The 22,424-nt window shown below is 34.4% G+C and overlaps 1 protein-coding gene and 1 pseudogene across 2 annotated transcripts; both read right to left on the bottom strand.

Annotated features, from left to right (window-relative positions):
- Positions 1–5,789: 5,789 nt before the first annotated feature.
- LOC104085363 (probable glycosyltransferase At5g03795) lies at positions 5,790–10,120 on the bottom strand (annotated as a pseudogene).
- Positions 10,121–11,890: 1,770 nt separating this feature from the next.
- On the bottom strand, positions 11,891–17,701 carry LOC104085362 (uncharacterized). 2 transcript variants are annotated; one of them, XM_033653199.2, is made up of 4 exons: positions 17,160–17,700; positions 15,318–16,238; positions 12,448–12,495; positions 11,891–12,366 (listed from the first exon to the last, which is right to left on the bottom strand). In XM_033653199.2, the coding sequence occupies exons 1-4, from the start codon at positions 17,394–17,396 to the stop codon at positions 12,001–12,003; spliced, it is 1,572 nt and encodes a 523-aa protein (XP_033509090.1). In that variant the 5' UTR covers positions 17,397–17,700; the 3' UTR covers positions 11,891–12,000. The 2 variants fall into 2 exon arrangements, with proteins under 2 accessions (XP_033509090.1, XP_070051208.1); XM_070195107.1 differs by having other exon boundaries at positions 11,891–12,495; positions 17,160–17,701.
- Between the last annotated feature and the right edge of the window lie 4,723 nt (positions 17,702–22,424).

Here is a 22,424-nt window from a genome sequence, read left to right as displayed (position 1 = left end):
CAGATGGCAGAAACCTTCAAATTTTCTTCCAAGTCTAAATTCGATCCGTTAAGCCTCTGAAACTCACCTGAGGCCCCCGGGACCTCAACCAAATATACCACCAAGTCCTAAAACACCTTACGAACTTAGTCAAATCCTCAAATTACCTTAAACAACGCTAAAACCACGAATCATACCCCAATTAAAGCCTAATGAACTTTGAAATTTCAAGTTTTCACAAATGCCGCCGGAACCTATCAAATCAAGTTCGATTGACCTCAGATTTTGCACACAAGTCATAAATGACATAATAGACCTGTTATAATTTTCAGAATCGGATTACGACCCCGATATCAAAAAGTCAACCCCCGATCAAACTTCCCAAAAAATTAACTTTCGTCATTTGAAGCCTAATTTTACTACGGACCTCCAAATAATTTTCCGGACACGCTCCTAAGTCCAAAATCACCATACGGAGCCATTGGGATCATCAGAATTAAATTCTAAGGTCGTTTACATATAAGTCAATATCTTGTCAACTTTTCCAACTTAAGATTTCAATTATGAGACTAAGTGTCTCATTTCACTCCGAAATTCTTCCAGACCTGAACCAACTAACACGGTAAGTCATAAAATAACTATAAAGCATAACTTGAGCAGTAAATGAAGAAACGGGGTTATAATATTCAAAACGACCGGTCGGGTCGTTACATTAATGCTACTAGTTCTGAGTATGCCTAAGTCCAACTTGGATAATCTAATCCTCTTAAGTGTATGGGTGTCTGGATGTTCCCTAATACATGCTTACTTGATTTGTCCTTAATCTCTATAGTGAATGCTTCATACTTGTGTTAGAACCTCTTGTGTTAATTGTGACATGTTCACCTGCCCTTCTGTCACTCAGCATGATCCCCCTACCCCATTAGTGATTGACTAAGATCTTGACAGTTATCTTAACTTGATCTCTCTACCATGTTTGAACTATTTTGCTTTATGACATAACTTAGATTTTCTCTATTAGATTAGTCTATTATATCAATCCTAGAATACCTACATGTGTTTGCTATCACACACTGTCCTGAATCTCTGCAATGTCTGTCTTGCATGTACAATGTGTTGTAATTTGTATTAAAACCATTTTCTATTGACTATGATCTTGCTTCCATGCTAATATGTTTCTATTCTGTCTTTTGTTCATTTGATACCCTGTCTTTTCCAGTATTTATCACAATGTCTAAATACCTATTAGCATGACCCTAAGATGCATGCTTAGCTTAATCCGAACCTCTTAGGTCTCAATCGGTTTAACGTCATGAATGATAATCTATGTATATCTTGCAAACTTGTTTCTTCCCTAATTTCTTTCAATATGAGGCTATCTATGTGGTGCTTTGCTGTCCTGCTAGACCTACTAGCCTATTTGATTAATTACTCTATATGCTCAATTTGGCTATGTCTACTTTACGATATGAATGTATCTCCTAACTTCTGTCCATTTTCCTCACTGGCAACTTATGCTATTCTAAATTCTCATTCTTAGACGGCTGAAAGCTAAGGCTATCTAGGTTCTATTGTTGGCCTCCCTAGTATGAGCACTGCTCGGGGTCCCATTGAGGCCTTTATGAACTCTGACACACTAGGGCTTGGTCCTCAGTCACTCCCTCAACCTCCAAAACTGTTCCTACTATTCCACTTCCCATGTTATGTACTGTGTATCTGAATTTGGTTATTTCAAGTGGTGCAACACTTAGTGTTGTGGTTAAGTAAATAGATTTGGACTCTCCTATGGACCCTTGAGTCGTGTATTGAACGCGGCTCTCTGTTGAAGGCCTGGGTACGCTGTAAGAGATGTTGAAGGCCCAGGCAATGCTGGGTATTTATTTGGGCCTACTGTGGGCATGTTCACTGTTATATAGCATTGTTACTTTACTCATTATTGGGCCTGTAATAATCTTTGTATAAACGATTAGGGTTGTTAGTAAAAGGGAATGGGGTAAATTTTAATATTTACATGTGATGGATAGATAACATGCCTATAAGACTTAATAATGTGTTTGCTATATGTGTCGTTCACTCTCTATGTACACTATAGAAATCATGCCATTAGGAGAAGCACACACTTACACTACTTGTCTACTAGCAAAGTATGAGCTCAAATGCTTCAATTATCCTTGTTGCTACATGTAATTAGAAAACATGCCCATAGAAAATAAATATCGTTGAACTTTCCTTCAATTTGCATTGTTGCAGCATATATACTAGAAATCATGCCTATAGGATTTGGATCACTTCATTTGCTACTGTATCGCACTAATCACTAGAAATCATGCCTATAGGATTTTGATCATTTCATTTGCTATTGTATCGCACTGTTCACTAGAAACCATGCCTATAGGAATAAGTATAACAATAAAACAAGTTCCAAGCGTCATCTATTAGAGATCCTGCCTATAGGGTATAATTACTCGTTCTATATTAATGATCGACCTCTAAAAAATGTTTACTGCTTGTTTATGCCACTGTCATCAAGCAAAAGTAATTCTGGGCTCCTCCCAATGATCTTCATTACTCCTTACTGCGTAAGTCACCTAGATACAACAGGGTTAATAACTAAAATCCTGTAATCTCAATAATCAGCATGTATAATCATGTCTATGAGCAGTGCCTGGCCTCTGAAACTGCTTGTGTGCTTTGATACCTTGTCACATAGAAATCATGTCTATAGGGCTTAAGGTTCTTAATTTGGAATTGCCTAACATGAAAACTTGTCTTGCGTGCATTTGTTGCTTAAATGTGGAGGCAAACTTGAGCCCTTAATTGTACATACTTGAAGTCCAATGTATTTTTGTATGTCTCCTAATTTTGACATTTCTGAGCAGCCTAAGTAAGGTCTAGAACCACCCAAATAGAGGTCCAATACCTCCTAGGCCATAGGTATGGGACGGGTAGTGCACGTATAGGGTACGACTTAGAATTGAATTAGAGCGCTTTTAGGTAAATAACTTTAACATAGTAATCGGGTAGCAGGAGATGATAGTTTGTGCCCGCTGAATAATATGAGTAACTCTCTATCTTAAGGGAGTTGCGAAATATTATTTATGTTGCACGGGGTGATCCTTTAGGCTAAAACACTTAGGACCCCCCCCCTTTTTATATGTTGTTATTAGATCTAAATAGTTGTATCCCTATATTCGCACTAAGATCTGTATTAATCATATTGTAATAAAGTTCTTTGACTTCTGAATTCCCTTTATTTATATGATCACCTAGCTTAATCGTAATCCACATAATCTTAAGTTCGATCGGGACCCACAGTTGTAGACCTCGAAGAGTGCCTAACACCTTCTCTTTGAGGTAATTTGAGCCATTACCCGATATTTGGTGGTGTTGACTAGTCAAACAGAGTTATCTGCATAATAGGTGCCCTAACGCACCTTAAAAATCGTTAGGTGGCGACTCTTCTCCTTTAGCACTCTATCTCTCATTCTAAAAGGAGTTGTCACGTGTCGAAGCCCGCTTTCGCGAGGAAAAGGGGGCGCGACAGGTTCCATTATTATCCAATAAAGATATAACGTATTGAGATCTCAATAGCTTCAGGTATCTGAGCCTCTCCCATGAGGTCCTATAAAGTGTTATGTCGTGGTGCTCTTATAGAGCACTTGCCTCCTTAGTATGACCATCTTTTTCATTTGTTCCTCTCCTTCTTCAAGGAGTTTTATCTTTGGAACTGATTGGCCTGTTACGCTTTTTGCGTTCCATAGACTCTGTCCCTTATGGACTTTAGTCTATTTGGAGCATTAGCAGCAGAAATATGATATTTAGCTTTGGGTCAACAAATGCGGCTGGCAATAATTTGCAAATGAATTATCACTTGAACTTCAAGTTCATATTTTCTTATACGAGGATTTATATGTATTCATAATAATTCATTCCACGTATCACTTTCTCAGCTGCCCATTTTTTTCCCCTAATGTTGGGATCACCAACACATTTCCCAACCTTCTTTGGGAACCCATCTTTGTGCATTATAGTGGCATAATTAAATCATATAGTACATCCATATTTCTAGATGGAAATTATTTAGTTCCTGACCCTAAACTGATTGTGATAGGGAAAAAATTTCATAACTTGGCTAGATGCATACAAGTGCTACTGTATATTAAATAATACATCTCATACCAAATTTCGTTTTAGAAGTTTTGTTCTCATAACCAATGATTTAGCTATAATTGGAGGCATACAATTTCTGCTAAACTAACTTGGATTTAAATCAGCATTATCAAGATAAATTATCATATTTATATTCTGAAAATGTGCTCTAATAATTTGAGCAAGCAACCTTGCAAAAGTCAAACTGCAAGTTGATAACAAATGCACATGTGACCATACAATAGATGCATCTATTAAAATCATATAATAGTAAACGGTCCACATGGCAGGTGGCTGGGCCCATATATTTATCACCTTTTATTCGTTCCAGAAATAAAGAGATTCAATCCCAACCTTAACTGGTATATCATGAGAATACGCAGCACAAGAGAATTCTTTAAGAATCTTCTATTTCTTCAATATATGCCAATGTGAATTTTCAATTAATTTTCGCATCATAATTGAACCGGGATGGCCAACCGGTCATGCCAACTAATATTTGTTTCAGTAAACCTCTAGTTTACTTGTGGCATGTGATTCCATCATCATGCTTATACTTGTGTAGTATAAATAGAAAAAAAGTCGGGTAACCTTTTATATTTATCCGGTATGATTATAGTAATTTGAAGATATTCAATCTTCCTTTTATTTATAGTCTCAATATGCCAACCACTTTGGCTTGTACATTTAAAACTCAAAAAGTTTCTTTTGAGACTTACTATAATATTAATGTCATGAACAATTTTACTCATCTAGGTAGTACAAATTAGTTCTTCTAGGGCTCTTGATTGATTTTGTACTATAAGATACTTTGTGACACCATCCATATGGTGAATGTCTCATTTACAAAGAAAATTATATCATAATATCATGGTCAAAATCAACATAAGCAAAATCATTTTCTGCTTTAATTTTGCCTTTAATAACTTTTATAAGGCATGCCAAAATATTTTGGCGTATCACATGTACGCGACCAATGACATATTCATGTAACCACATAATAATATTTATTCTCTTTATTTTACTCAAACCTCCCTTAGAGATGAGTTGTGTGGCATTCATCCAATCATGTATTGCATGTCTTTATTCATTTCTTTTATCACATATTGCCACATTCATCTTTAGGAATGGGTCTGCATTCTCAATGCTTATCATAAGTCACATTCTCTTTAAGGAATGGATCATAGTCAGAAGTGTGGTTTATTATTTTTCCATACTAATTTGATGGTAAATATTGCCTTCACATTTTGAAGGACTATTTTGAGAACTCTTATTGTTCTTCTTTTATAATCATAGTGATGACTATTATTATTTTGTTCTTTGAAACGTCCACGTTCATTGGTCAACCACTTGTCTTCATTTAGACTTATTATGCGCCGCTACCACATTCACTTCAAGAATTGAGCAAATCAAGTGGGACGCGCTTCACTCCTTTTCATGAAAAATATATTATTTTTCTTTAGTCATCGTTATATCATCAATATAGTGCATTGGGACTCAAATCCAATGTCTTACTCATATAAAGGCATGTTAGGTCATAATGAGTTGAGACTCAAATCCAACTCTTATCATCATAGTGCATCAGCGATGTCTTACCCTCATGTGGAATTTAAACCCATCGTTTACCTTTAATAAATGGCATGGTATATGCCTTTCCCTTAACCAATGGCATAATAGGCCGCACAATAAGATTCACATTCGAATCTTTATACGTATTATCACTTTACAATTATAGGTACAGTTGAGTTTAGTCATAATATCATTTCAAATGGTCATACAATATTACATACCATAAGTAGATCCCTGCGAATAAATGGTTTGGGTATCGCAAGATTTCAACATTTTGTGAATTTTCAGAAACTTTTTTTTTTTTACTGTGTAAACGATTAATCATTAAAGCAATAGAAACCTCCCTGTAGAGAAGAGCACAAATCTGCATGTATTTAGAAGTTAAATTGGATCGCTAAAATCACAACAGAAGATTGTTGAGAATACACATCTTCCAAGAACACTTTGCAGACCTTCTAACAATCTGTAAAAACAAAACTCCAAATAGCAAAGATTATAAAATCTTAAAACAAACAAAGTATAATTGCATAAATAATTAATGATAGATAACAATATTATATGGTAAGTACCTGCATCAGATATGTATATCATTTTGATCTTTTGGTAGGGATAAATTATTACCTTACTGGTATTTAAATGTCAATAATATCAATTTCGCAAAAGTTACTCTTCATATTCAATTAATGTGAACAAATAAAAAAATAATAGTCCATGTAAACTGATGAAATTTAGAAGAATATAACTATTGAATATAGTAACATACCTTTTGATATATGATACAGTAACATACCTCAGGGAAAGTTGGTTAGTGGCAATTGCCAATTCTAGACCACATGAGGTCGAATCTACGCACCAAAGGATCAGAGCACTCTCTTCTTAAACATATGATACACAATTGTATATATATGTCTCTTATTCACTCAAAGATTAACTAGAAACGGTCATAAACTAGCGGAATATATGTGTCAAACAAAAACTCGAAAGATGTGAAGTTTAATTTTGAAGTTAGAGAATTTGTGCTGATAACGTGTTATGAAATATAGCTCAAAGTAACAATATAAAACAAGAAAAAACAAGCTAAGAGATATAGAGAGAAAGAGAGGAGAGATTCTTATTTCTTCTTCAATTGTGTGATCTTTCCATCTATTACAAGGCCTTTATATATGCATGAAAAGTGAATAAATATGTCATTGAATATGTCATTAAGCAAAAAAGAAAAAATGTCATTAAGCATTTAAGATCATTGAGGAAGATCATGGGGAGGTTATGGAATTACAATCATAACTCCATAAGTATTATAGTAGTGAAAGTTATGGAGATAATGGAGAAGAGTAGTGAGCATTACTCTTTTGGTGGTTATGAACATCCACCATAATTCAAGATTTTATAACACGTTCATATATATGAGTATTCTCAATATAGGAACATGCTCTTAAACATATATAAGAAAAGAAGTTTCGATCTACAATTCTGATAGTTCAACATTTGCTGCTACAATCACATCGAAATCGTAATACAAATATGAATTATGTTACCTCAAAATGCCTCCGCACTTGAAGTCCTCTCTTCTGCATTTTGATGTACTTTCTTTGAGGTATTGCCATCAATATTTTCTTCAGATTAGGTATATCGTTCGAAGTCATTTCAACAGCAAAACTTTTCCAGTTCAAAACATCACTAAATGGCGCAACATAATGATATCCTTCAAGAGTACTGGAACACACCCCATGTAAAGTGCCTCGACCATTCTCGGGCTAGCCACTTCCCAACCACTCGGGCAAATACAATACTTACTCTTTCTAATCATGCCATAGTACGACATATTCTTCAGAAGGTACTCGTGTATTTGCACGTCAGGATCATCGCGTTCTTTCCCCAATGCTCCATTAACACTTTCCTTATGTAGCCATGAATACCTCCGGCATAGAAAACTAAAACAGAACGATGTGATGGAGACGGCCCTCCAATTAAACCATTTGTTGTACCTCGAGGGAGATAGATTTCTGGCAACGATACATTCTTGGTAGGATTGAATCTTTCAGATGTATTTGCATTATATAGAACTCTTATTGAGTTCTTGTACAAGTAAGGATTAGCTAAGGAAATTCTAGGACCCTGCAATATGGAAAATTACATAAGAAGAATTAAGCATTGTCTCCCAAAAACATCAAAGAAAAACAACCTCAAAATAATCTCAGGACTAGTAATAAAATTCTGCATAGCTAATTATCACGAGTCAAGATTCTTAGGCCATGGCTTGATTATCAAACTCTAGGAATGAGGAACCTTTCTTTTGTGTTTTTATGCTATTCTCAGCTTGTCCTTATAGTTTCTTTTGAAACATTAATAGAGGCGAATGGAGCCTATTTTACATGATTCAACTGATCCAGTATTTTCGACACATATCATTAGAACATATGTTCTAATGATTCAACAATATTAAATTTTAAACGCATACATTTCACAAGTGAAATGAGTTCAATATTAGAACTTAAAAATTGAACCTATTAAGTTTTAATTCTGAATTTTAGTCTCAAGTAATGGTAATTTTTGTTTTGTCCATACAGTCAGAGAGGGTAATATGGTTGCGGATCAATTAGTAAACATGGGTGAAAAAGGGAGAAGTCGAGTTATCTTTGATAATGAGAGCTCCTTACCATATTATGTGAAGGCAATTGTGATATTGAATCAGCAGAGCATTCCAAACTTCAGATTCAGACCAAAGAAGAACTGTTTTGTAATTAATGATGCTAACCTTAGATAGTGATGATGTTTGTATAATTTTTACAACTATACTCATAGCATCTTTTTGTGAAGCTCGATGTACACATATTGTGTAAAGTATGTAGCCACCAAAGCTAGACAGTATCTTATTGATCAGATGTACACAAGAATGAGTACTATCATTCTCCATCATGTTTTGGAGGCTATGGTTTATGTCCTTCTCCGTGTACTTATCCTTTTTTATTATCTAAAGGTTGGGGTATAACTTAAACCCTCCACCATCATGGTGGACTTTTGTGGGGGGGGGGGGGGGGGGGGAGTTTAAATTCTCAATTCAAAAAAGCTTATGAAAATTGGTGTTTCCTTACCCAATCATGGCAAGCAAGCATAAAGTGATCAGATCCAAGGCTTATGTTCCAATAAGGGTATTTTCTTGAGATATTATCAATATAATCTGCTGCTGTATTCCGCATAGGACCCCATTCTCGAGAATCGACAACATAAACATAGCTTACTATCGATAAGACACTGAAGGGAAGGAAGTAAACATGGGCTTTCTCAGGATCATTAGTCCTAAACTTGCTAATCTCAAGCTGATGAATCAGAATTCCTTCAATTCCCAGGATTCCTTGACTAGCACTATAGTGAAAAACAGGGAGTTCGCCTTCCTCATATTTGTATATCTTGAAATGTTTTTCCATTTCCAACTAGCTCCTACAATTCCCAAATAAAGAATCTTAATTTCATAGCCAAAATTTCAAGAATTTTAATCCATACTCAAAAGTTCAAGAATCTTTGCTCCATTTCAATTCTATTGTCAAAAGTTCAAGAATCTTAATTCCTGTTCAATTCCATACTCAAAAATTCAAGAATCTTTGCACCAGCTCAATTCTATAGTCAAAATTTCAAGAATTTTAATTCCAACAACAACATGGCCCGTATATTCTCACAGTGTGGGGTGATGTGTACGCGGAGCTTACCCTTGCCTTGTGAAAGTAAATTGAAGATGATGTTTCCGATAGACTTTCGGCTCAAGAAAAGCATTTCATAGCACGTTTGAAAAAGAAAAACAATAGTGAAGAATTTTAATTCCATAGTCAAAAATTCAAAAATCTTTGCACCAAACTCAATTCTATAGTCAAAATTTCAAGAATTTTAATCTCATAATCAAAAATTCAAGATTATTTGCACCAGCTCAATTCTATAACAAAAGTTCAAGAATCTTAATTCCATAATCAAAAGTTTTTAAACAATATTAAAAGCTAGTAATAATACCTGTGGAAGGCAATGGGATTCCAGTAAACTGAACCAGTAGGAACATACTCAGGATCATCAAATGTTTGATTTTTACTTTGAGCTTGTTTTATAGCAGCTCTTACTCGTACAAGACCAGCTTCAAGCCTCTCTAAACTGCTCAACTTCTTTTGTAATTCAGCAATTGGTGGTGTATTATTCAGTTGGCTCTCATTCTTGGAAGTAACATTTGTTGCTAAAAACTGAGAAAAATTGCCAAAAGAAAGGACCAAAGGGAAGGTACTTGAACTTTGTAAACCAAAATAAAGAGACACTAAAATTAATGGAACTGCAATTAACCACACAACTCTTCTACTAGAAGAAGAAGCTGCAGTCGAGTCCATTTCTTTGGCGTTACCAATTGAACTCAGTATTATTTCATATTTGCACAAAATGACATAAGTTACGTATATTCTGGTTTGACATTTGTGGGGTAAAGTGAAACCAAAGGAAGCGGCCACGTCTTGGGATACTCAAATACACATGACGTATGTCTCCTGCAATGCGTCTTTGTTTCCGTGTTATTAGTTTTAAATTTGTCACCTTATGGTATATTTTCCATGCAAAAATAGTACTCCTAGTAAGCAGTAAGAAAAGTGCAAAGATCACTTTTAGTCCTTTCGACTATTATTTTAAGAGTAACTATACGGTGTTATTTTTCCGTAAGAAAACGATAAAAACTCATTAAATTTTAGGGAACATCAGATTTATAATTCATTACAAATGTTCTTTTAATTATTAATTACTTTTAAGGGAGGTAAATATAATATCACATGCATGAGATCAGTAAATAAAGTAAAAAGATCTTTATTTTCTTATTAAGATTATAACCTGTCATAAGAAACTCCTAAATTTTAAATTTTGTAACAAAAATGAATCAACTCCTTATATTTTGCTAAAATGAAAATGGTTGAAAATTTATCAATTAAGCAAAGAAATTACAAATAAACTGCCAAATAAGATAATAATGGTAAATGCATTTTGGGTTTTCATGTCTTGTTATTTTTTCCGTTTTCCGTTAAGGGTGCTCCCTCTATATATATTCTCTCGAAAGGAAAAAGTGATTGATTGACAATTAAGGAATACTCAAAAGAGAAACTATTCAAGCGATATCCGTTAAATACTTCTTTATTCCTTACCGAGGAGTCTTTCTATTTCTAAACTTTGCGTTTCCGCCACGATTATATGAAAAGGCTACCTTTGTTGTTACTTGTTATATAGTAAAATAATAGAAAACAGAAGATAGTTTGGGTGCTAACCCTTTTAGAAAAGATATTTGGGTGCTAACCTTTTAGGAAAGAATTTGAGCCACCATATAATTTCTTTCCATTCTTAAAAACTTTGTTTGCTAAACCTAACCAAATAAAGAATGGACATTCACAAATAATATAATTAATCTTTTTGGAAGCAAGAAAATGCAGCTCAAGAGATCAGGGGCGGATCTATGTATTGAGTTGGGGGTGGCACGCCACCCGGTCGCTCGGATAAAGTTTTATATACATACTAATATTTTCCACAAAAACACCTACATAACGAACAAGTGGCATTTCAAGTCACAAAAGGACTGAAGGTGCTATGGTTGAAGTGCTGAAATTCCATGCAAGACACTTGGGATCAAGACTCTCTGAATGCAATTGTTGTTCCTTTTCTGTTCTTTTTTGTTAATTTCTCTTATTTTCTTCATCTTAAATATTTGTTCGTATTTTATTTGGATGGATGTAATCTAATTATTTTTTAATCCATATAATATTATTTTATTAATTACAATTTTTTTTAATAGCGATGCATTAAAGACATAATATAATATTAATCAGCTACATGTAGATGGAAGGGGTGTATCGTATATTCGTTTATGCATAAAATAAATTTTAAATTGGATTGAATAAATTCAAAATGGATCGAACCGAAGTAATCCAAAACGGATTGAATCGACTGAATGTACACTCTAATTCAATCTTCTTCACTAGTGGTCGTTTTACATTAAAATAGTGGCACCCGTAGCCATGAAATCCTGGATCCGCCTCTGCAAGAGACTAATCGACTTAAAAGCACAATAAGCATATTAACGAAGTAATGGAATTTATATGGACTTGCCAAGAGTTTCAAGTAATATATGGTGCTATAATGCCTCCTTAACTGTACATCGCTTAATTACTTAAGAAACAACATGACGATATACCAATAATATATAGATTAGATTTCTTAATGAGATGGGCTGGTTAAAGCTGCTGTATCGAAGTATCATTAATTTGACCAAGTAATTTGACAATCTTTAGTCCTAGACTCCTAGTTAATAGCCATATTCCCCATTACAACCTCCATAGCCTCTTTCCTTTCCTTCACACTCTTAATCTGCTCAGAGTTTACAGTATCAGTGGCTTTAGACTGTGCATCAGGCGCGCGAGGTTCCAAACTGTTGGGACCTGTGTTCATCCATGGATGAAGAAGGCACTGAGCTGCAGTTGGCCGTGTCTCTGGGACAAAATCAAGTATTGGGATCAGGAAATCAGCCAAATCCTTTGCATCTTGCTTACTGAATTCGTATTTCTCTACGAGGACCTTATCTAAGGGCCAAAAGCGTAACCGTCTGATGTGCCTCAAGTCACCATGCCTATTGAAGAACTCACGTGAATAACGCCCACCCAAGGCAATCTGGAAAGGACATAACATGTTGATAAAATGACTGCACACAATTGTAATAACTTTGAAGTGGTTAAAGGTGCTTTCTCTTACTTTTCGGGGCATTGTTCCGAGAAGCTCCATCATTAGTGCTAGGTGGTCCTGCCAACCCGAGAAGCTTTCAGTAAATATATATATATATATATATATATATATATAGGCTATGCTCAATGTTAAATTGAGTACTAAATCACAATAACAATGGCTTTGGCAAGATTACAGCAACAAAAAAGAACCAGAAAGAGCTCTTTATATCCAGGATAAGGAAAAACTAGAAATTCATCATAAAAAGGAATTGAATTATAAGTCAATCCAAATAAAGGTCACCCCCCCCCCCCCCCTTGGTCAAGTTCTATTTTGATCCTATGTATCTCAATTTGACACAGAATTCTAGGTCCGTCTAGCTCCCAAAACTTGGAGAAGACCATGAGGTACGAGATAGTTTGACATACACTAGGCATAGTTTCCACAATCCTCGTGATTAAGCCTTTTGTAGTTGCAATTTCACTTCTCTCCATCTTCTACCGCTAACTCCTTGCAATATCTATAAGTTCCTATTTCTACCTCTTGCGCTTCCCCCACCCTCCCGATTGTAAATACTTAGTGATGAACTTCATATTCTCATTTCGCCATGACTAAGTGGAGAACATGGATTTTAAGACGGGTATAATTGATTTTTGTAGGATTTCAAACTCACCAGCAGCTAAAAGAAATGTTAAAAGGTTAGATTGGCCAATTCAGCTTGTTACTAGGAAGCTTTTTGGGCGCCACTCTACATTTAAGGTGCAACGCATGCCAGGAGCACGTCCAATGAATCCTTGCACCTACCTTTAGCACCCTTGGGTTGCTTCCAGCATGCACCGCCCTAGGGATGCACCCTGAAAACACCTATTACTGGTTAGTATCGCCAGTTTTTGCTTACAAAATCGTGTGCCTACCTCATTAAGACTTCTCAAAATCTTGCTTCAAATTTTCTTTTCAAACCTTCCCGGTTACCCCTTAGAAAAGATAATTCAAGCAGCAAGTTCAGAGATAACATAGACTATTGTCGAACTCACTTATCCTCTTTAACAACTTTTAAGTGTTCTTTTGGAAGGGGTTTAAAAAAAAAAGTGTTCTTTTGGGATGACTATGGTGTGGGGACCAACTTGAGCGCACCTCGACAGCACAAATACACTCTATCCAATAAAATCACAAAATATGCAAAACACAACTTGTTCTCTTAACCCTTTGCACTGAAAGACACCAACCCCAAAACTGAAACATCTATTTTCCTCCAAAAGCTAAAATAGGAAAAAGAGATTAACACTCCCCCTTTAGAATAGTTACTTTATCAAGTCTCTTTTGAAAATCTGTTGTTCATACCCACCTCTTTTAAGTTCCTATATAACATAGTTATAACCATTATCAGCTAGAGACCAATACCACTTGCTACAATTCAAATAAACGTCGAATTAAAGATTTATTGTATTTTCTCAACATGATGAAATTTGAATCCAATATTTTCAAGCTTTTCTTTATTCACTTGCTACAATTTAAATAAACGTCCAATTAAAGACAAGGGAAGAGAGACGGAATAAAAGTGATGATTACCCACATTTTGATTAAAAATAGAACAGAGAAGTCAATAGAGGAGAGATACTAAAACAGTAAAAGCACAACTTTAATATTTTGTTCATGATAGCATGTACAGTTTTGTCAACACGATTATAAATGTAATCATTCAAACGAATGGGAACAACATAATTTCTCTTTATTTTCCTTTTCTTTTGTCAATTTGTTACCCAATAAATCAAATACAAAAGATTATATGGTCCAAGTAATTTGAGCTTAATGTAGATTTCTGCATAGAAAAAGGAACTGGTTGTCCTATATACTGAATTTCAGAAAAACGATGAAGCAATAACATCACCAGATGATCCCTAGAGCTCTGGATATGTAAATCACTTTTTACAAGGCTCCAAGTGGTATTGTAAACCACGGACAAACAGAACACTCTATGCTAACTGTTGAACCCAACATATCTTCCCTCGCCCTTACTTCCTCTAATGCAGCTACTGGAACAAAGATTTATCTTGTCCCAATAATAATAGCACTATTGTTAGATTTTCTTTGAGCATATTAATTTTTCCATTCAACTTTCATTACTTGAACTGCTGAGTTGACCTGACTTGGTGCATAAAAGTTTGATATATTTGACAATAAAAGAGCAGAAGTCAACATGACATCACACAAAGAAACTAGAAAAGACCATCAAATGCATATTAGACCATCTTTTTCATACAAATAACTACTGGCTTGTGCAAATATCAAATACATTCTGCGGAATATATACATAAATCTACCAAAACTTATTTAACTCAAAAAAGACACATAAAACTGAATATGAAGCAGTCCATAGAACTTTACGTTCACAAGAAGGATTAAACAAATATGTAGGGGCAGTGCCTGTAAGCAAAAGTAAATGAACAGTTCTTTTGTTGTTTTAATCCATGTTTAGCCATAAAATGGTTAATATCCCCTCTTTTATTTTTAAATAATCATGCTTCTGGAAGAAACCAGATGAACTAAACGCAAACAAATATCTCCTGACTAGACTACTAGTGTACTAGAATATCCTTACTTCAGAAGGGTATATAATTCTATAGTTCATAGAGAAAGAACAAACAAAATTCAGCTCCTACCCTCCTTTGCTCACTTAACTTTTAAGTATAAAATGACTAAGTATCAGGTCAATACATAGTCCTTTCTTGAAACATAGAAATGACTGGGGGAAAAAATAAAAATAACTTTTAAGTATAAAATGACTAAGTATCAGGTCAATACATAGTCCTTTCTTGAAACATAGAAATGACTTTGGGAAAAAATAAAAACGAAAACACATAGTAGTAACTGGGGGGAGTATGCATTCATAAATATCATACCTCATCTCTATCGAAGTTGTCACCACTGTAAGGATCAAACAACACATCACCAGTGGCAAGCTCAAAACAAATGCAAGCAAAGGACCAAAGATCTGCTGAGGTTGAATATTTAGACCCAAGAATAACTTCAGGACACCTATACTGCCTCGTCTGAATATTGTCTGTGAACTGTTTGTATGTCCAACAAGCATTCCCAAAATCAACCAATTTGCATTTTAGGTCATAAGACTCCAGTGTCTTCCTCCTTCTAGAACCACTGCCTCTCTTGGAACCAACATGTTCTTTCCCACTAGCTGTTGCAGCATCAGTATTAGACGATCTATTAACACTGGCTAAACCAACAAGCTGATCATTTGGGAAATCTGCACTTGATTTTACATTGAGAGACGACTCAATAGCTTTCTTCCCTGCAAAACCTTGAGCTGCTTCTTTGGCCTTTCTTCTGATCTTCTTCTTTTGGTTCTTATTTACATTCCCATTGAATGTTACACGACCCTTCACGTCCTTATTATCAGGAAGAATAAGAGGGGCTCCTGATTTTCTCGGATCCTTAGACGGATCAATCATGGAACAGAGAAGAATGTTCTCTGGTTTCAAATCAGTGTGTATGATAGAAAGCTGTCGGTGTAAATAATCCAAACCCACTAGAACATGGAAACAAAGTTCTTTAACCTTGTGAATAGGCAGTCCTTTATAATCAGTATATTTAATAAGTGTCAAGAGATTGTCACCCAAATACTCAAAAACCATACACACATGTTGGCCGTTTGGACCTGAGTGCTTAAAATGATCCAGTAACTTCACTACACTTTTACTCCCGTCTGGATCACCTTCTGCGATCTGCTTTAGAATTGTTATTTCATCCAATGCTGCCTCCGTGTAGTGCTGTGCACTTTTTTGTACTTTCAATGCTACAAATTGCTGCATTATTGACAAACACATATATACAAAAAAATGTTAGCACTCGCCATGATAGAAACAAACATCGAACAAACCAAAGTCACTGTCAAGTAAAAAATGCAAACCTTAGTCCTTCTAATGAGAATTTTGCAAGAGCTATAAGCTAACATTCATGCTTATGCACAATTAGGTGAGCTAGGCCAATTCTAACATAAAAGAGCATTTAATAGACAACAATTAATAGATTAAAGAGCTAGAAATAGAAGTCCAATATAAAGCAACACCTGTTAGGAAATCACAATTAATCAAAGATTCAAGGATTTATTCATCCTCTAATACTCATTGAATCCAAATCTTCAGTTTAAACTATGAATATAAAAAGGGCAGCCCGGTGCACTAAGCTCCCGCTATGTGCAGGGTCAGGGGAAGGGCCGGACCACACGGGTCTATTATAGGCAGCCTTAAACTATGAATATGTAGTTCAAAAATATTTTCAAGATTTATATCGATTTAAATTCTATACACTGGACACTGTAAACTATTTTCACACCATCAGCTCAATTTAACCGGCTAAAGCATGTACTCTATTTTTTCTGTTACCATATCAAGCTTGCTAAATTTATACACTGACAGGTGCACAAAACTGAAAATATACTATGCTCGTATCCATTACCAAAAAAGAGCAGTGGATATAGAGATATTCCGCACTCAGGGGCGGAGCCACAGTTGTGGTTGCGGGTGCGGCCGAACCCAGTACCTTATTAATTTAAATACTATATTTGTATTAAGAAATCTAATAAATATAAAGTACGGTTCAAATCCTAGTTCAGCCTCCGCACTCACTGACTTAAAATCTCACTTAAGGCCTATTTCATTGATCATCCACAATCCCAAACATTAACAGATGAATAAAAAAAGAGAAGGTGTGATCGAAAAACGTACGGACATGAGAGTATCCCAAGCGAGCCAAACAGTGGAGAAATGGCCCCAACCGAGCTTGCTCTGAACAACATAACGGCCGCCTTTGAAAGCATCGCCTATGCGAACGGCATGATAACCTCCTCGCCTGTAATCATCTGTGCCTTCGTCTTCTGAAGAAGAAGTACAATCATCACTGCTCTCTTCAATCATCTCCTCCTCTTCTTCCTTTAACCTCTGATCCTCACCGTATATCTCCATTTTTAATCAAACACCAAAAATTAATTCTCTGTATCAATAATTAAAGTGGATTTACTAGTTGAGTTCTCGTAATTTGTGAAGTTTGGTGAAGAATTTTTTATTTTTTTTAATCTTCTCAACCAATTTCCTCTGTTTCTGTGCTACTTTGTTTTGACGCGTTTTGAAATTGTATAATCAACTATTTATGTTGTGGGTCTTGGAACTTTCGCAGTTACAAGGGAAAATTGCATTCATATACGAAAACGCCCTTGTACTAGAGTCTTGTCGGGAAGAAACTGAGGTCTGAATTGAAGACGATGAAGCAACTACAAGTGGACTTCCTCCAGATATATGATATATATCACTTATAATTAATTCAGTGATAAAAAAATTATTTTTAAAATATGAAAGGAGAAAAAGCAGATAAATTGTTTTAAGATTTTACTAAATTTTAGGATTCTTTTAATTAAATAGTAGGTTTTAACGATAAATTTTTAATTTACAAAAATAAACCAAAAAGATACCAAAAGATAGCGAATAAAATTATATCAATACTCCATCCGTTTCAAATTAGATGAGGTACTTTCCTTTTTAGTATGTTCCAAAATAAATGATATATTTCTAAATTTGAAAATAATTCAACTTTAAACTCTTTATTTTAACCATTTTACTCTTAATAAGAAATTTTTATAACCACACAAATATCATGGCTCCACAAAGCTTCTATCCCTTAAGCTTTTAAGACCATGAGTTTTAAAAGTCTTTTTCTTTTTTAAACTCTGTGTCAAATTAAACTAACTCATCTAAACGGAGGGTGTAATATATTTTATATATTGAAATTGAAAATAATAAAACATTAATTTTTTTCCAATAGGCCTTAAACTAGTGGAAACGAATACAAGTTCCAAAGTTGCAACTCCCAAAATCTATTTTGCTGCTCATGTTGAAACTAATTTAGTTATAATATCATCGGGAGAAGAATTTGGGTTGTCCGAGGGCATTGCCAAGGTGAGGAAAAGAATTTGAAGGTATAGCGAAGCAGCGGAATGGGACGAGTCCCAAGTTTGGAAGGTGTCATCATTCTGGAAAGGGGTATGTCGAATGATCGGGGACCGAGAGTGTCCAAGTGCGTGGCACACCGAACGAATTTTAAAAATAGATTTTCACTTTTATTTGTCACTTTTAGCATACAAGAGAAGATAATTTCTTTTTTCCTATTATACCCACAGTATTAATTACTCATTTCTAATCATTTTCTCAAATCATTTAAAAATATGCATTAATTAATATAGGTATCATGGTAAATTATGTATTTCATTTATTATTTTTTAAGGGTGTGCAAAGTCCATAATGGACAAATAAAAGTGAATAGAGAGAGTACTTAACATTCTAATAGACCTTGTTCTTCGGTCTCAGTTTTATTCGTATCTTTCTCTCGTGTGATTTTTATCTTATTTTTGATTAATTAACGTTGTAGAATAGAGCTGTGGATCTTTATTTTGGCAATATTTCAAGTTTCTTGATTCATCATCCTTTGAACAGTAATGAGACCTTTGCGACGCTTATATGATGTTTTAAACAAAATATTGAAAACTAATTGAATCATACTGATATCGAAGAAAAATTGAGATGATTGGAGCGGTTTCGAAAAATTTAATTTTGATTTTGCAAAATAAAATAACAAAAAAAAATGATATAGTACAGATTCTATAAAATAATCGCCCACCATTCACAGCCCTAGGTAGATATATCATGGATTAATACATATTTTATCTCATTTTTATTTATGAGCGATTACAACTTGTAAGAGACATTGATTTGGCTACTGAGTGATCTGTCTATTCCAAATTGAATGATGGGATTTCGAGTATTGACTTTTGTTTCTGTTCTCATTTGAAACTGCTCCATCTTTTGAAAAAAGAAATAGTAAAAACTTATATATGTAAGTTACATAAAATAATATAGCCGACAAAAAAAGTTACACAAAATAATATGAATCGTTAATTTTTTATTTTTTGAGTTAAAAATATTTGAAAATCATATGTACTACTAATACTGTTTGATTCTTTAAATAATTATAAGATACTATAATTAGGGCTGCTTATCGGGCGGATTGGACGGTTAATTACTCATAACGGTTTGGCTTAACGGTTATCGGCTTTTAAATGTATTAATCCGCTAGCCACCCGATAAGATATCGGACGGATTGGTATCGGTTTAGCTCTTATCGGGCGGTTTATCGGCCTAATTCAATCTATATTGCGTGTATTAATTGTTTGCTGACCGCCTAGCATACAAATTCAGAATAGAAAATTACACATTGAGTCCAGACGTACATGTTTGTTAACGCCTACATAAGAATGATGTATTGTGTCATGTATTATAGAGTGAAAAAAGATGTGGCACAACACTGCTGTTCTTCTATTAAACATAGACAACATGCATTAGTTTTAAAAAACAAAAGCAGAGGTGAACCATAGACATCAACTTAAACAATCTTGTTGTAGGGTGGGAGAATAAGCTAAGCTAAGCCAAGCATGGGATCCTCTGATGCATAGTACGTAAGGGTTCTGATTATTTAGGAATTAGGCGTTAGAACTTAGAGATAGAGTACTGGAAGAAGTGGAAGGGTTTTTGATCTTTAATATATATATATATATATATATAAGAAGTGGAAGGGTTTTTGATATATATATATATATATACTTAACGGGTTAACGGATTATCCGTTAAGAAAATTGAATAATCCGCCCCCAAACCGATAAGCCGTTAATAAAAAAATTTCAATTCATTCCCCGTCCGTTAAACCGTTAACTCGATACCAATAAGCCATTAAGCTTCGGTTTCGGTTCAATTTTCGGTTTCGGTTTGGTTTTGAACACTCCTAACTATAATGGTAGGCAAAAAGAGTATAGATTAGCAATATTGATAAATAAATAAAGTATCTTATCTTTTAGGGGTAGTTTGGTAGGGTGTATAAGAATAATATCATGGTTTCTTATGCATTAGTTATGCATAGAATAATATCAAATAGGGTGTATAACTAATGCTTGCATAACTAATGCATGAATTCAAAAGTTGTACAAAATAATATATTATGAATACGCAAAGCTAATGCATGCATTATTTTATCTAATGTATCCTACCAAACGATCCCTTACACAAAAAAGAGGTGAAAGTTTGTTATCATCATATTTAATCCAGAAAGGGGTCATATTTGCCCCTATACTCTTTAAAAAGGGTTATATTTATCCTTCGTTATACTTTTTAGATATATTTATTCGTATCGTTATACTTTATGATCATATTTGTCCATGTACTCTTCAAAGGGGTTATATTTGCCCTTCGTTATACTTTTTTGACATTTATCCTTACAATTATACTTTAGGATCATATTTGTCCCTCATCCGTTAGATCGTCATGTCCCACCTTTGTTTTCCTACATGGTGCCTATGTGGATTTCTTTTTCTTTCAATTTAAATATGGTCACCTATTTAGCCCGCCCACCTAATTTAAATAAGACGCACTAACTAAAATAAATGAAAATCCTAATTCCCAACACCCTCCCTCCCCCCCCCCCACTCGTCCATCTCTCTTCTCCAGGTCAGCTCCATATTTTTCGGAGAGCGGAAAAATTTTGGACAGTGAGTGAATGAAATTATAGTGTTATCTCTAATTAATTTATTAAATTATTTTATCTTTGTCTATGTTAATTTGTTTCCCTTTAATACTTAGGAGTTAGGAGACATGAATCACTCAATGATGTTTTGAAGTGTTTATAGAGATACAACTCTGTAAAGTCTAAATTTTGGTCAATTGACCATGATTGATCCACGAAAAGTAATTTCCTGATACGACATTTATGAAGATTGTGCGAAATACAATAGCGATATTGAAGCGACAACATATTGGCAAACAATAATTTTGAACTCAAAATCACTAATCTAATACAACTCACAGTTACTGCAGTAACCAAAGTAAATTATGAGAAGTTGCACAACAATGGAGTTAATGAAGTCTTATTTAAATTGAGTGCACAGGTTAAATTATCTTAAATAGGTGACCATATTTAAATTGAAAAAAAAAATCCACATAGGCGCCATGTAGGAAAATAAAGATGGGACATGGCGATCTAACGGACGAGGGGCAAATATGATCCTAAAATATAATTGTAAGGATAAATATATCAAAAAAGTATAACGAATGGCAAATATAATCCTAAAGTATAACGATAAGGATAAATATATCTAAAAAGTATAATGAAAGACAAATATAACTATTTTTAAAGAGTACGGGGTAGATATGACCCTCAACCGTATTTAATCAGGGAGTAATTTATTGCATTAAGGTTCATGATTTGACAAAAAAAATCAAATGAACTTGGAACCTTGAAAATTGGAGTGAGGTTCCTTCGCTTAACCTTCATCTGTGAAAGCACAGTGATTGATGGAACGCAATTATTACTGGATTTAAGAAACTTTTTGAAGTATTTTTAATTAAACCTTTATTTCTAAACAAGTCAAATTAGTCCAACTACTCCCTCCATATTATAAAATTATAGTAATATAAGCCAAGAAATATAGATAAAACTTTTCTTCTATCAAGTTGTATTCAAGTCTATCTTATTGATGTCTTTTGTAGAATTAGAAATACCGTATATATAGTGTACAATTTACTTGAGAGTTACAAGATATTAAATGAATGTAATAAACATATTCATGTATATCTAAAATGGTTCATGGATGAGTTGTTGGACATTCACAAATTCAATGTATTCATAACACTCCCCCTTGAATGTCCATAGATAATATGCCTCGTTAAAACCTTACTAGGAAAACCCAGTAGGAAAAAGTCTAGTGAAGGAAAAAAAGTACACATATCTTATAATACGCATTGAGTGCTGCCTCATTTAAAACCTTACCAGGAAAACTCAATTGGGACAAAACCTTGATTAAGGAAAAAAGAGTACAACGCGTATTATACTCCCCCTGATGAAAGCTTTATTTGATATCTCGGAGATGACGCATTCTAATCTTATGTCTCAACTTC

Source organism: Nicotiana tomentosiformis, chromosome 2 (genome assembly GCF_000390325.3).
Source record: "Nicotiana tomentosiformis chromosome 2, ASM39032v3, whole genome shotgun sequence".
Taxonomy (NCBI): domain Eukaryota; kingdom Viridiplantae; phylum Streptophyta; class Magnoliopsida; order Solanales; family Solanaceae; genus Nicotiana; species Nicotiana tomentosiformis.
Note: the sequence above shows the minus strand (reverse complement) of the source record. Positions and strands in the feature narration are given on the sequence as shown.

Coding starts and splice junctions, on each gene's coding strand:
- LOC104085362 (XM_070195107.1), bottom strand. CDS start 17,396: ATGGAGATATACGGTGAGGATCAGAGGTTAAAGGAAGAAGAGGAGGAG. Junction 16,239..17,159: donor CTTGGGATACTCTCATGTCC/GTACGTTTTTCG, acceptor TCAATAATGCAG/CAATTTGTAGCATTGAAAGT. Junction 12,496..15,317: donor ACAACTTCGATAGAGATGAG/GTATGATATTTA, acceptor TCGGGTTGGCAG/GACCACCTAGCACTAATGAT.